Raw genomic sequence first — 15,898 nt, 5'->3', positions numbered from 1 at the left:
TTCATGAATTACAATCAATGAAGTGACATATCGTTATTTTATGATAATGGAAGAGAAAGATGCATTGCTCATGGTGAAGCAGCAACTTAATTTGTTATTTCACCTTGGGCAAACAATCCCACTTTGGGAGGGAAGGGAGGGCACAGGATTTTGTAAATATACACAGAGACACCAGAAATCACTACGGCAGTAACAATACCTACCCTGAAACAATAACTTACCCCACACATGCTACAGACAGAAATCGAAAGTGTCACGGTCTAATGCATTTACACCAAAGAACAGGAATTGAGAGACTTGCTGAATGCCATTCTACACTGGTGCCTTACAACATATGAAAATGATGGTAGTTAAAACAATATCTGAACAGTTGGATTTCATGAAGACTACAACACAACAATTAATTAGTGGCTTTTCTTTTTGAATTGTATTGTACAAAAAAAAGATGAATTATAATGAAAGTGCATCTCCAATGAATCTGAATGCTACATACAGTTTAGACAAGTGGAATATGTTAGATTAGTAAAAGCACAGTATTGAAAGAGGTAAAAGCATTTTAAGTTGAACAGCTTTGAAGTGAAACTGAAGAAATCTTTGGACTAACCTACTGTGTGACAATGTTTTTTTTCCCGGTAACTATCAAAAGACAATTCAGTGTTAATTAAATGCAGCATATCTAATATAAATCCAATCACTGGACAAGGGACAACCACATTCTCCTGGTGGTTCAACAACTTCTCTCTTCAGACAGCAACAGTTGTATTCTCTTGCACACAACACAAGTTGTGACACTGGAGAGATGCATATTCAAGTTGCAGCTACACACTTTGTCACAGTGTTGATTACAGTCAAGAATGTTGGAAGGATTCTTTTTAATCGATGGCATTTTTGCTCTGGCTCAATTGTTGTAAATGTACTGCGGGGTCCTCCCAGTTTATACTGCAAAGATCAGACGCACAATACACTTCCCACTTGCAGACTGGAATCTCAGTGCTAGAAAACTAGGGACAAAGTGACATTCTTGAAGGCACTAGTGCTATACACCTTGGCACCTTGTGCTGTGTTTCATAAGCTTGGTTCATTACAAGCACTTTGAACTCCAATTATACAATTGACTCTTTAATATCCTTTGTCTCGGAAATCCAGTCTACTGATTCAGCTGCAGTTACTGCTGCTTCAAGAGGGGTTACTGCCGCTTTCAGAGGGGTAATTGCAGCTTCCAGAGGGGTAACTGCCATTTCCAGATGGGTTTTTGCTGCGTCTAGAGGAGTTGCTTGTGCTTCTAAAGGGGTTACTACTTCTATTGGAATTGCTGATCCTTCGAGTGGAGTTACTGCTTCTTCTGTAGTTGTTGCATCTTCTGTGGGAGTTTCTGTTACTTCTAAAGGAGTTGTTGCTTCTTCTGAAGCCAAGGGCGGTACACCTTCTTCGTCAGGTTGGTATTTACCATAGTTTTGGCTCATTCGAATAGCGAGCAAACCTTCTTTCTCTGGAGGCTCTTCATCAGATAGAATCGCCTCTGTTCCACTATGGCGGTACAAATAGGATGCGTGTTTGACAGACCGTTTTAGCAAGTGACGCCGAAAAGCCCGTTGAATTTTGATTGCACAAACCTCCTCCTGCTTCCGTCGAAGTGTCGTGGTTATGGGTTCGTATGAGACTTTGGAAGGATTGGCAGCCATGAACTTCTCCTCCATTGACTCCTTCAGGGCATCCATCTCACCAGATTCACCCAGCACCTCTTTCGTCAGTGCAAAGAGTATATCCAGACAGTGGATTTTGTCACCCGAGACCATTGGTAGATCCATGGTAACCAGTTTGATTTTATTCGGCTTAGCAATCCTCAATGGCTCTTGCAGTGTATCGACAAAGTCGGACATCCGGGAATATTCGACAAACTGAGTGGCTTCCGGATCGAACTTCTCCCAGACCTCGTAGAACATTTCAAAGTCATCCTCGCAAAGCGGTTCAGCACTCTCCTCAGTGGCCACGTTGAAATTCTCCAATATGATGGCGATGTACATGTTCACCACAATCAGAAAGGAAATGATGATGTAGCTGACAAAAAAGATGACCCCGACCGGCGGATTTCCACAATTCCCTTTTACATCGGTGCCTGGATTCGCTATTTGGGGATCACAATCGGGAGGGCCGCTGTTCATAATGGGTGAGAGCAGGCCATCCCAGCCGGCTGAGGTGGTGATCTGGAACAGGCAAATCATACTGTTGCCAAACGTTTCAAAGTTGAATATGTCATCGATGCCTCCTTCCTTCTTCACGTATGCAAAATTGGACATTCCAAAAATGGAATAGATGAACATAACTAAAAAGAGTAAAAGGCCAATGTTGAACAAGGCAGGAAGTGACATCATCAAGGCAAATAGAAGAGTTCGAATTCCTTTGGCTCCTCTGATAAGTCGAAGGACGCGGCCAATCCTGGCTAACCTAATAACTCGGAACAGGGTAGGTGACACAAAGTACTTCTCTATTATATCTGCCAACATAATACCTGAAACAAATAAAAAGGGGTGATATGAATAAGTATTTAAACTAGAAAGAATAATTGCAAATGGCGCAGTATGCAACAAAAATGGAAAATGCATTGGGTTGTGTCAACATAAATGAGAAAGATATGTTGATTCTTCAGCTCCCACTGTAACATTAGATCACTCTCTTTGAGCTGGTGACCAACGCTATGCATTTCTAATTATTTCAGTTTCTATTTAACTTATACATTTAAATCCATTCCCCGAAATAAATATATGGAGGGAGATTTTGACACCGTGCAATATCCATCTTAGAATCATAGAATCAATATAGTGCGGAAGGAGGCCATTCGGCCCAAGGAGTCTGCACCGGCCCTTGCTCCAATAGAGCACTCTACCTATGCCCAATCCCCCACTCCTAGCCCTGTAACCCCACCTAACGTTTGGGAACTTTAGCATGGCCAATTCACCTAACCTGCACATCTTTGGTCTGTGGGAGGAAACCGGAGCACCCGGAGGAAACCAATGCAGACACAGGGAGAAAGTGCAAACTCCATACAGTCACCCGAGGATGTAATTGAACCCAGGTCCCTGGAGCTGTGAGGCAGCAATGCTGACCACTGTGCTGTTTTACATCATCCTGCTTTACATCCATGCTCACTTCCAGACAAAGACAAGACCTACCTCATTGCTTCTCGATAAACCACAAAATCGAGATGCAAAAAATATTTGAACAGTTTTTTGAAAATGGGTCTGCACCTGCAAGATGTTTTGGCCACACTCACCCAGTGACCAGAAATCCCTGCCCGAGGTCAATGGACCTTTACATGGTCCCCGTCTTTGTGTTGGGCGCGGCTGAAAAATCCAGCACAAACTTGTCTTATTTTTTCCTTGTTGCTGGCAGACCTACTGGGCGGGACTTTCCAGTCGCGCCCACCCCAAGTCCAGAAATTCCCACCTGAGGTCAACGGACCTTTAAATGGTCCATCAAATGTTCCATCTCCCGCCTGCGACAATTCCTGCTGCGGGCGAGACAAGAGAATTTACCCCGCTGTATTTTTCCAGCATTTTCTGTGTTATTTGTGTTAAACTCCAAACCACTCTGCCCTGATTTGATGGCTGTTGAATTGGTACAGAATGAGACGACAAGGAGGAATGCGTCCCTCCTTTTCACTCCAGGGAATCTCTCCATGGGATAAAGCTGCAGCATGCCTGGAAGGAGGCAGTGAAAGAGGACTTGCGGCAGCCTATTGCAGCCATTGGAGCTGACTGCCAAGTCCATATTGCATGTTAACTGCAGGAGCTCTTGCAACACATGGCCCATCTCTACACTTGGCTGGTTGCGAACTGGAGCCTTGGGCAGTCAGCTTTGCAAAGCCTCTGCCAGGGAGTTACACCACTCAGGCGCATGGGAGAAGTTTGCCCATGATTGATATGACTAGCGCAACAACATTTTAAAAGAACTGGTGCGGTCTCTTTCTAAAGGAGGCGCATTATCAAAGGCAGAGAGAAAATGCATGGAGAGGAAATCTTGAACCAGCTACTCATCTAAAATTCAATCATCTGACGGTATCTTGTCCGATTTGCAGAAAAATCATCCAGGCACAGGTCGGCCTTAACAGTTGCCTATGTACTCAACAGAATCCTACCAACACTCCAGATGATAAACATGGTCATCTTTGCCTTGAAGGACGAAAAATCAGGCAGGAAATGATGCCAGAACGTGGATGAAATCTATCTCTGAAGCAAACTGACCATTTGATAGCCTTTAATTTATCTTCTGTATAAGAGGAGGGGATTCCTATTGGGCTTCTCTTTACCCCAATACCATGGATACATCAAAGAAAACGGCAGTGACAGAACATTTGACACAAAACCTCCTGACTAACTAAATGGAAACAAAAATGCAGATAAAGGCTCAATGAAGGCTTAAAAGTGAATGGTATACATCTTAGCCTAGCAGCGGAGACTTCCGGTGACGGCGGGCGGGAGGCAGCCGCGCACTGGAGGGCTCCCGCTCGGGAATAGAAATTTTGGAGTTTTAATGCCCAGTCCCGGGGACAATGGAGGCTGAAAAGGCTGTAAGAAGGCACAGCGAGGCGAAATGTCCAGGTTTGGGAGAAAAAAGGCTGTGAAAAAGGAGGTTAACGAAAGTCCGCCGGTGAGTGAAAAAGTCAGCGCATGAACTGTAAGGAAAGCGGAGGCTGGAGCACCGGGGAGGCCGCATCGCTCACAGCAGAAGAAATGACCAAGGTGATGGCTGTGGAACTTGAAAAACATTTCACAAAACACATGGAAGCGATGAAGAAGGAGATGGGGGTGGTATTGAAAGTGCTGGTGGAGGAGGCGATTGCCCCGGTGAGGGCGGCGGTATCAAGCGCAGCGGTAGAGGTGCGGGAGCAAGGCGAGACACTGAAGGAAGTGGAAGAGGCATTATCGCAGTACAGTGATCAACTCATCTCGATGGGGAAGGAGCTGCGGAGGGTGATAGAGACCAACAAGGGTCTGCGAGCCAAAATGGAAGACCTGGAAAACAGATCCAGGTGACAGAATCTGAGGATTGTGGGTCTGCCCGAAGGGGTGGAAGGTTCGAGGCCGACGGATTTTGCCACAATGTTGGCGAAGCTATTGGGGTAGGGGGACGTTCCCTCCGACTGGATCGGGCTCATCGGTCGTGGAGGCCTATACGAAAGGCGTGTGAGCCGCCAAGAGTAGTAACTCTGTGTTTCCGTAGGTATAGCGTGAAAGAGAAAGTCCTGTGGACAAAGCAGAAGCGGGTGGTGCAATGGGCTGGAGCTGGTATACGCATATATCAGGACTTTACGGTGGAGCTGGCGAGGAGGCGAGCTTCATTCAGCCGGGTGAAGAAGGCACTGTACATCAGCAAGGTGCAGTGCGGCAGAGTATGTCCAGCTAAATTGTGGGTGACCTACAAATCCAAGGACTTTTATTTTGGGACGGCGGAATCACCAGAGGAGTTTGCGAAGGCAGAAGGACTGTGGCAGAATTGATAAATGGTCGTGTACCGATGTAGCCTCACGTAACTTTATTGTTTCACTGCGTGTTGGTGTATGTACTAAATGAGTCGACGTTGTATATATTTGGACAAGGGAAGAGATGGGACTTTCATTTGCAATGATGGTTCTTTGGGTCTTGGGTGTGTATGCGGGGGTTGTGTGCTAAAGGGGATTTCTTGATTTTCCTGGGACCGGGCAAGGGGGAAGGAGACCCAGGCGGGGGCCTCTACGCTGGCCGGTTTAAACCGGCCAGTGAACGGGAGTGAGGTAGAACAGGTTTTGGTGAGTCTAGCCGGGGTGAAAAGTTGGGGGAAGGAACCGAGGTTGGGGGGTGGAATTTACAAGAGGAAGTGGAGGGGAGGAGTCTGGGAGGAAGAGTGGGGGGGTCTACAATTCATGGGTGTCATTCACGGTACGCTTTCGGGGATTGGATGTCATTGAATATTAGGGTGGGGGGGTTGGGGGGGTGGACTGTATATGTCAATGGTGACCATAGACGATTCCTGATTCCTTTTTCTTTTTTCCCACCTTGGGAGGGTTTGTTTTATTTGATGCTTATATTGTCATGCGGGCTGTTGTTTGGGGGTTGGTGGAGGATGGGATCGTTGTTGTTAATAAGGGGATTGACATTGTATTCGTTACCATTTACTGTTTGTTGGTGGGGTGTAACTTCTGAAGAAAATGGAGAATAAAAATATTTTTCAAAAATAATCTTAGCCTAGCAGCCTGGAAGCCCATTTTTTGTGGGTGAATAGATGAATGAGAGCCAAAATGATATGCCAGAAAATTGCTTAAATGTCTAATGTCATTAATTGGGTGGATTGTTTTTAATATAAGCTGTAAACTAACAGGTGCTTCAAGAGTAATGACAAAACTGAAGAAAATTCAGGGACAATAAGCAAATGCGAGTCATGCAGAAGATGTCTCCAACCATCTTTCACGATTAGTTACAAAATTTGCACCCTTTAATGTAATAAGCTCTTACTCAGGAAGAATCAGTCAGAAAATCTATCCTACAATGTTGGGTTACAGGTAGAAAAATTAATTTTTGAAATCTAACTTCAAGCTGATCTTTGGCCAATACTTTTTGTGATAGCTCAGTGCTGTGGCGATTTTGGATGAACAGCCATATTTCACCAGTCCAAGCACCGCATCGAACTTCAATGTGGTACTGGACACTATGACATGATCAACATTCACAAACAAAGACTGGTCTCAGAAGTATGTACAGCCCGCATAATTATCTAGAAAGTTAAGTTATTCGAGATAGTGGAGAGAGTTAGTCCAGTGAGTTGGATTTTGACATTTCATATCTAGATTCTAACTCAGGTTGAACTGAAAGTCTTCTGCCTTTTAACATGAGTTGTATTTGGAAAGTTCCAAATTCGTCTCTGGTACCATGAATCCAAAACCAAAGCTTAAAATGTTTGTAATTCAGCACTAAATTGGCAATTGTACTAAAAGTAGCCCCTGATAGCTGATGTGAGAAATGGGAAAATGTAACACCGAAGCAGTTGATGTTACTCTGCAGAGATGCAAGAAGGATGCTCCCAATGGTGGGTGCGAGCAGAACCAGGGGGTCACAGTCTGAGGATAGGGGGTAGACCATTTAGGACTGAGATGAGGAGAACCTTTTTCACCCACAGAGCGGTTGGCCTGAGGAATTCGCTACCACAGGCGCGATACAGCGTGGCCGATAAAAGTTGGGAGACTGCTCCCAGGACCTACCCGGCTCGCAACGCAAGATCCAACCTGACCTCACGAGATGTTGTGACCCATTGTGGGTGGGATCACTTTTTGGCAAATCTGCATATTAGATTGAGACAGTTAGTGCAGATTCCCGAGGTGCCTGAGGCTTTGTGATTCAGCCCCTTTGCCTCAGGTGAGTGCTATTCAGCACTTGTCCCCAGAAACGAAGACCAGACAAATTGACACTTATGGGGGCCTCCCAGTGGATCGGAGGCCCCCGCTGCATGCCCTTTGGGCAGTGCGGTGCCCTGGCACTGCTGGTATCACCTGGTCACCCTGGCAGTGCTACCTGGGTGTCAGCCCGGCACTGCCAATATGCCCAGCTGGCATGGGCACTGCCAGGTTGGCTGTGCCAAGCTGGCATTTTGTGTATAATTGGGTGCTCTGTGTCCCATAGTGCTGGGATGGGATAGGTTGGGGATCGCTTTGGGGGCTTCGGAGATTGGAATGCCATTTTTAAATAGTGTCCCGATATCTTGCTCCACTTTGGAGTTTTGGCGAGCGGAAACGGGTCAATGTGCGGCCTTGGCCGCGCATTCCTTGTTCAGGCCCCTTATACAATGCAAGTCGCATTGACTAGCTATGTGCTTCACGGCACTGCGACCATCGGGAAACACGCAGCTACACGCGTTCGGTAAGGGATTTTGTTCCCATTTGGGTGTATCACGCCTTGTATTTTTTCAAGAAGGATTCGATATAGCTCTCGGGGCTAAAGGGATCAAAGGATATCGGGGGAATGCTGGAGCAGGTTACTGAGTTCGAATGTCAGCCTTGATCATAATAAATGATTATTATGGGCAGCACGGTAGCATTGTGGATAGCACAATTGCTTCACAGCTCCAGGGTCCCAGGTTCGATTCCGGCTTGGGTCACTGTCTGTGCGGAGTCTGCACCTCCTCCCCGTGTGTGCGTGGGTTTCCTCCGGGTGCTCCGGTTTCCTCCCACAGTCCAAAGATGTGCAGGTTAGGTGGATTGGCTATGATAAATTGCCCTTAGTGTCCAAAATTGCCCTTAGTGTTGGGTGGGGTTATTGGGTTATGGGGATAGAGTGGAGGTGTTGACCTTGGGTACGGTGTCTTTCCAAGAGCCGGTGCAGACTCGATGGGCCAAATGGCCTCCTTCTGCACTGTAAATTCTATAAATTCTATGAAATGACGAAGCAAACTTGAAGGATCAAATTGCCTCCTTCTGCTCCTATTTTTAATGTTTCTAAGTGATTGAGGCTACTATTGGGGCCCAGTCGGTGAGCATCACCCCATCTTATATAGGAGTGCTTGATGCAGTTAGAGATGGACAATAAATGTTAATCTAGCCAGTGACACACTGAACGAGTAAAATAAAACTGCCCCCATTAAACTGCTTAAACTTAAAATCATTTCATTTCTACAATGTTTTACATCACATAAACATGGGGGAGGGTCTCAAAACACGTTTCCAAAAAACTTGGATCTTAGCTTCTGACTTACCCACAATAGAAAGAATCACCACAACAAAGTCAAAAATGTTCCAGCCAATGGTGAAGTAGTAGTATCTTAAAGCGATGATCTTGAGCACACATTCACTGGTAAATACAATAATAAACACCAAGTTGATCCAGTGAAGAATTTCAGTTTTATCTGCACTTTGATCATCTGTTTCGACCATCATCGTCACCATGTTGAGGCAGATGAGAACCATGATAAAGATATCAAAGGCTTGCTTGTTGACAAAATCAAAGAACACTCCTTGGCATTTATTCTGGGGGAGGGCGGGAAAGGGAAAATAAATGAGTTGCCATTGTATAAATACTTAACATTAATTATATTCACCCTATTACATCTGACCAATATTTGTGCATGAAAGAAGAAGGTATAGATTGTAAGGTAGCTTGTACAATTGTACAGAATTGTCTTCAACGTGTATTAAACCAATTAAAGTTTAATATCTAAACAATCAGAATGGAACATTTGACCCATCAAACATGTCACATATACTGCAAGTTTTCCATTGATCCACTAAACCATTTTTCATCTCTTCCTAAGTTTTTCAATCGGTTAAAATCAATCTTTCTCTTCTTCAAATTCTTTGAGTGGAATTTTAACAAGGGTGAACATGTGGGTTTGGGGGCAACTGGATGGTTAAATACTGCAAAAATTCAGGCACATTTGGAAGTCAACTCCAATTTACCATTTAACTCTGGGCTTGCTGTGTGTGTGTGTGCAAACGCCTCAGGACAGGAGGGCTGTCAATTTCAATTTGTTAACTGCTCAATTACAACAATATCAATCTAGTTTTTCAATATAACCATGGTCCCACGAGCTTCCAGGACAGGCTGGAAGGGCTGAGTGGTGTGATGTTTGCCGTGTCCTTGTGGTCTTTTAAATACTGGAGTTGAAATTGCCTCATGTAGGCTATCGCCACGCCCATTCATGTTAATTGATTAGGAAATCTGGAAATTACATGGAACGCCTGAATTAAAAATCTACTGACAAGAGTGCACTTATTTGGAGTTTCCAGGCTGCTACAGGACCCCATCCCAACACCCAGTACCTCGCAAAGTTAAAATCCAGCCTATTCTTTGCCAAGACCTCAAACTTCTTTTTGTTCTACAGCAACCACAATAACCTGCATTTGGATAGCATCTCTGCTGTTGTAAAATATCCCAACTACGACTTTAAGGAACAGACTTGACAACATCTAATCACTGCTGTTTTTGTGTCAAACACATTTCAACATCAGTACCATGCTGTGTTGTACACCTCTGCCCTTAACTCAACTTTCTCAATTTACAAGATTGCAAGGGATTAGCATTTGTAATTAATCAATTATATTTCCACAGGAATGTACATTTAATCTGCTTGTAAACTGACTGGCAGATTTTCAGCAGTGCTTTGTAGGACATTGATTAAAGTTTAGAACTTTCTGAAAATAAATCAAAGGTCATTTAATTAATGGGAAAGTTGAATAAAATTGGCACAGACAATTATGTTAAAGGATAATGATTTATTTTATTAACAAAGATTTATTGGCACTCAGATGGGCTGGCTGCTGGGATCCACACAACAAATGGCCTGGTGACGACTGCCTCTTTCTCACTCCGTATTTCACTGGCAATGTAGCTCAAGGTGGGAGCTGGGTAGGGTGAGGCATGAAGCCATCAATCCAAGCCTATGCTGCTGAATCTCGCTGTGAAATTAAGTAGGCTGCATATGTAAATGTCAGCTTTCTTCCGAGATTACCCCTCATTTCTGACTCAGAAGGTTCATGCCCCACTTCAGGAGCGAATAACAAACCGGCACTTCAGTGCAGCACCGAGGGATTGCTACACAATTATAGGATCCATCCATGAGTAAAACTAAACTGAGGCCCTGTTGGTTCAGGTGAAACTCTCTGAAGAAGAGCAAATGTGTTTCCTGGTGACCCGACCAATAGCTATCATTAAATCAACACCACCAAAGTAAATTATATGATTATTTGTCTCATTACTCCGGGTAGGATTTCACGTGCAAATTGGCTTTCATGTTTGCTGGCATTACTGCAGCGATTACATGTCAAACGTAATTCATGGGCTGTAGGGAGCACCACCCAAAATGGCAGGCAGGAGATTGAAGATATGCTTGATGCCCACATTTCCCCTGCCTCTTTTTTGCTAGCCATATAGAAGTACTTTGAACACAATGCACTCCTCATAGACTCTCCATTTCCCTTCAAAGGGTTCCTTGATAGTGGCTAAACGCTTACATTTGGTCTTGGGATGGGTTTTTGTGGTTTCTTTGAGCCAAGCTTCTTCATGGCATTGTAGTATTTCTTCTGTTCTTCTGTCATAAAGATATCTTTTCCTCCAAAGTAAAGATGAGAACACTTACAATTATTTTATGTAACTGCTAATATTCAATAAATTCAGTGAAAGACAAAGGAGTTCTGAGATCATAAGAAATAGCAGTAGGAGTAGTCCATATGACCCATGAGCTGACTTACCATTCACCAACATAGGCCGGGATTCTCTGACCCCGCGCCAGGTTGGAGAATCCCCGGGGGGGGGGGCGCGAGAATCGCTCCACGCCGCCCCTGGCGCCGATTTTCGGACGCCCGTGGGATCACTGCCGTGCCGGTCGGGGGACGTTGAAAGCTCCCCGCCCCTCCAGCGGTTCTCTGGGCCTTGATGGGCCAAGTACCCGCCGAGTTCAGCCGAGTCCTGCCTGTGTGGGTAACGTATGGTCCCACCCGGCGGGACCTCGGAGTTCTGTCTGCGGGGGCCGTCCTGGTGGGTGGTGGTGGTGGGGGGGGGGGGGGGTGGGTGGGATCCGACCCCGGGGGGGCTCCAAGGTGGCCTGGCCCGCAATCGTGGCATACCGATCGGCGGGCGGGCTAGTTCCGTGGGAGCCTATGTTCCTCCGCTCTGGGCCCCTGTCGGGCTCTGCCATATTGCTCGGGGGCCGGCGCGGAGACGGGAACCTACGCGCATGCACGAACTCGCGCCACCCGTGGCGCACATGCACGAACTCACGCTGGCCGTGGCACGCCGGCTTTCGGGCGCCGGAGTTGCGGAGACCACTCCGGTGACGTACTAGCCCCCTGGAAAGGGGTGGATAGCTGCCATGTGAGGCCCATTGATGCTAGAGTGGCTCATGCCACTTTTCACGCCAGCATCAGAACTTGGCTGCAGGATTGGAGAATCCCGGCCATAAGAGCTGGTCTGATTGTGGCCTTAACTCCACTTTATTGCCTGTCCCCCCCCATAATTGTTGACACCCTTGTAGGTCAAAATTCTATGAAACTCAGCTTTACGTAAATTCAATGACCCAACCTTCATTGCTATTCCAAGGTAAAGATTTTGAAATAATCACAGCCCTCTGAGAGAAGAAATTCCTCTTCATCTCCAACTTAAATGGGAGATCCCTTGTATTTGATTCCCCACCTCTGATCCCAGTGACAGTTCACTGGTTAGAGTTTGTCAAGTGAAAATAACCCATTCATCCAAACTCTCTGGGAGGGATTCTCCAGTTTGCCAGCTATGTAATTCTGCATTCCCGCTGCTTGTCAATGGGATTTCCCATTGAAGCCACCCCCATGCTGCTGGGAAACCCATGGGTATGGAATGTACTGGTAGCGGGAAAAGAGAATCCCAACAGCTGGTTAATTCTGACCTCTGTTTCCTGTTAGTTCACCCTATCCTCTATCAGCTCTACCAAGGGTTTGATTCCAAAGATATTCTAGATTATTTATTCTGGATTATTTATTAATCATTGACTACAAGTACTTTTCAAAATAAATATTTGTTCTTAGGAATTCGGCACTAGGGCAGCACGGTGGCGCAGTGGATAGCCCTGCAGCCTCACGGCGCCAAGGTCCCAGGTTCGATCCCGGCTCTGGGTCACTGTCCGTGTGGAGTTTGCACATTCTCCCCGTGCTTGCGTGGGTTTCGCCCCCACAACCCAAAGATGTGCAGGCTAGGTGGATTGGTCACGCTAAATTGCCCCTGAATTAGAAAATATGAATTGGGACTCTAAATTTATTAAAAATAAGGAATTCGGCGCTGCTGGCAAGGCCACATTTATTGTCCATCTCTGAGGGCATTACGAATCAACTGTGTGAGACTGGAGTTATATGTAAAACAGATCTGTTTAAAAGGGCATGCCTCTTCACTGAAGGACATTAGCGAACCAGTTGAGTTTTTATGGTATTCCAGTAGCTTTGAAGGGAAATTGATGTTTAATGAATAGTTTTGGTTTAGTTTACACACAATCAAAGTATATTAATCGATCAACCTAACAGTATATTCATTTTGGACAGGCCCAGGTTAGTGAGGGAACATATTGTTGGGCGGGGTTTGGGGTCAGTGACGATGGTGGGCCTCAGCAGAGGGGAGGTCAGAGACCCTCGGTAACGATGGTAATGTGGAATGTGTGTGGCTTAAATGGTCCGATTAAACGATCTTGGGTGTTTGCGCACCTAAAGATTTTGAGAATAAATGTGGGGCTGGATTCTCCGCAGCCCCGGGCTAAACGTGATTTTGGCGCAGAGAATCCACTTTTATGCGAAAATTGGGCCCGGCGCCGCTCCCGCGATTCTCCGGTTCCCGGAGAATCACTCACGCGCGATTTACACGGCGCAGCTGGGGGACCATTGCCAGAGGCCCTCCCAGCGATGCTCCGGTCCCGACCGGCCAAATTCCCAATGGCGTGGTTCTAACCACGTATGGCCGGTTGGGAGTCTCGCCCTCGAGTCCGCAGCCGCCCTAGTGGGAGGGGGGGGGGAAATCAAGTACCGGGGGGTGCCTTATGGGCGGCCGGGGCGGCGATCGGGCGGGATAGATGGAGCGGTGCGGGGCAGATCGTTGGGACCTTGTTTGTTGGCCCAGGTCTGCCGGCTGAGTCTGCCATCGCGTTCAGCTCGGTCACTGGTGCTCATGCACGAACTCGGAACCAGATGTGCGGGGGCCCGTACCCGCAGTCAAAGCTGCGAGAAGCACTCCAGGGCCCTGCCAGCCCCCTGCAGGTAGGTGAATAGCTGTATATTGTTCTAAGGAAAGTCTGTAGTAGAACGCTAGCGTTTTTACACTGGCGTGGGTACATAGCCCCATTTTTGGAGATTCCAGCCCGTGGTCTTCCCACAGGAGACACATCTAAGGGTGAAGGATCAGGTGCAGATAAGGAGGGATGTGTGGGTCAGACGTTCCATTCAGTGTTTGATTTTACGTCGAGGGGGGTTGCGATCCTGTTCAGTAAAAAGGTGGCATTTGAGGTGGCCAGGGAAGTGCGGGACCCAGGGGGTAGGTTTGTGATGGTGAGTGGGGTGTTGGCAGCGGCATCAGTGGTTTTGTAGACGCACCCAACACGGACAACACAGGCTTTATTAAGAACCTTTTAGCGTCCATCCTGGACTTGGATACCCATCAGTTAATCATGGGAGGCGATTTTAATTATGCACTGGACCCTAGGTGTCATAATATACGCCAGTATATCATAAGTCAATGGCTAGTTTGGGGGTAATTATGGATCAGATGAGCGGGTGTGGACCCGTGGAAGTTTAGGCACCCGGGGGAGAGGGAGTACTCCTTCTTCTCGCATGTTCATCGGGATGCTCCCGCATTGATTTCTCTGTGTTGGGGAAGGTCGTGCTATCGGGGGTTGTGGGGGTGAAGTATGCAGGATTAGGAATTTTGGATCATGCGCCGCATTATGTGGACGTGAGGTTTGAGACTGGGTGGGCGCAGAGACCAGGATGGAGGTTTGATTTGGCGCTTTTGACTGATAAGAGGTTTTGTGATAAGGTGGCATTGGCGACAAAGAACAACGTGGAGCTTAATCAAAATGGGGAGGTGCCTGGGCCACGTTCTGGGAGGTATTGAAGGTGGTGGTTTGCGGGGAGGTTATCTCCTTTAAGGCCTATAGGGATAGAGTTGAGAGAGTGGAAAGGCAGAGGCTGTTTGAAGTTATTGTAGATGTGGATCGTAGATATTCGGTGGCCCCAACATTGGAGATGTTGGTGGAAAGGAAGGAATTGCAGGGGCAGTTTGATCAGCTGACAAAGGGGAAGGTGGTGGGTCAGCTCCGCCGGTTAAGGGGGGTTCAATATGAGTTGGGGAAGAAGGCTAGTTGCCTGATAGCCCACCAATTGAGACGGCAGGCAGTGGGACGGAAAATTGTGCAGATAAAGGCGGCAGGGGGCAGGGTTGGCGACAGCGCCAGAGAAAATCAAGGAGGCGTTTGAGGCCTTTTACCGGGGTTGTATAGATCAGACTCTCGGGGGAGGACACAGATATGGGATGGTTTTTGCATTGGTTGGCATTCCCAGAGATTGAAGAGGAGAAATGATAGACACTGGAGGCACCATTGGGACTGCAGGAGATAATGGAGTGTGCGGGGTTAGTGCAATCAGGGAAAGTGCCGGGGCAGGATGGCTTCTCGGTTGAATTTTATAAGCAGTATTTAGGGGAGTTTGCACATCACCTCTTGAGGTTTAATTAGTCATTGGCAAAGGGGCAGCTGCAGGCGACGTTGCCACAGGCATTGATCTCTTTGATCCCAAAGATGGATAGGATCCGATGGAGTGTGGGTTCTATAGGCCTATCTTGGTATTGAAGTATCAGCCGAGTTATTGGAGAGGCAGTTGGAGGGGTATGTGCCGGATGTGCTCTTGGAGGATCAGACTGGGTTTGTTGAAGGGAGGCAGTTGTCAAGTAATATTAGAAGGCTATTGAACATGGTTATGACCCCGTCGCAGAGTTGGGTGCCAGAGTTTTGATCGATGCGGAGATGGCCTTTGAGGTTGTTGTACACTGATGATCTATTGTTGTATACCGCAAATCCACTGGAGTGTATGGGGAGAATTCTGGACCTGTTGGGGAAATTCGCGGCATTTTGGGGGTATAAATTAAATGTAGGAAAAAGTGAGGATTTCCCAGTGAATGCCCAGGGGAGAAGTGTCGACCTTGGGGCCTTGCAATTCAAGGTAACCAGGATCCAGTCAGGCAGAGGGGGGTCAAAGGGGATCTGATTCCCTGCCGCTACCACTGGCAGGGAGGGTACAGACCGTGAAAATGAATGTGCTGCCAAGATTGTTATCGATTTTTCAATCTCCCCCAATATTTCTTTCCAAGGTGTTTTTTCAGAGGGTGGATAAATTGATCTCTGAGTTTTTGTAGGTCGGCAAGTCGCTGAGGAT

General features: G+C 46.8%; 1 protein-coding gene across 2 annotated transcripts in view; it reads right to left on the bottom strand.

Annotated features, from left to right (window-relative positions):
- Positions 1-202: 202 nt before the first annotated feature.
- Positions 203-15,898, bottom strand: part of LOC140398395 (sodium channel protein type 4 subunit alpha-like) — a 352,602-nt gene continuing 336,906 nt past the window's right edge. For both annotated transcript variants that reach the window (XM_072487039.1, XM_072487038.1), the window contains 3 exons: positions 10,973-11,077; positions 8,719-8,989; positions 203-2,509 (listed from right to left, as the gene is read on the bottom strand). In XM_072487039.1, the coding sequence (XP_072343140.1) occupies positions 1,104-2,509; positions 8,719-8,989; positions 10,973-11,077 (1,782 nt within the window). In that variant the 3' untranslated portion in view covers positions 203-1,103. The remainder of the gene's footprint in view (positions 2,510-8,718; positions 8,990-10,972; positions 11,078-15,898) is intronic.

This window comes from Scyliorhinus torazame, chromosome 21 (genome assembly GCF_047496885.1).
Source record: "Scyliorhinus torazame isolate Kashiwa2021f chromosome 21, sScyTor2.1, whole genome shotgun sequence".
NCBI classification, from domain to species: Eukaryota; Metazoa; Chordata; class Chondrichthyes; order Carcharhiniformes; family Scyliorhinidae; genus Scyliorhinus; species Scyliorhinus torazame.
The sequence above is the reverse complement of the archived record's forward strand: the minus strand, read 5'-3'. Positions and strand labels throughout refer to the sequence as shown.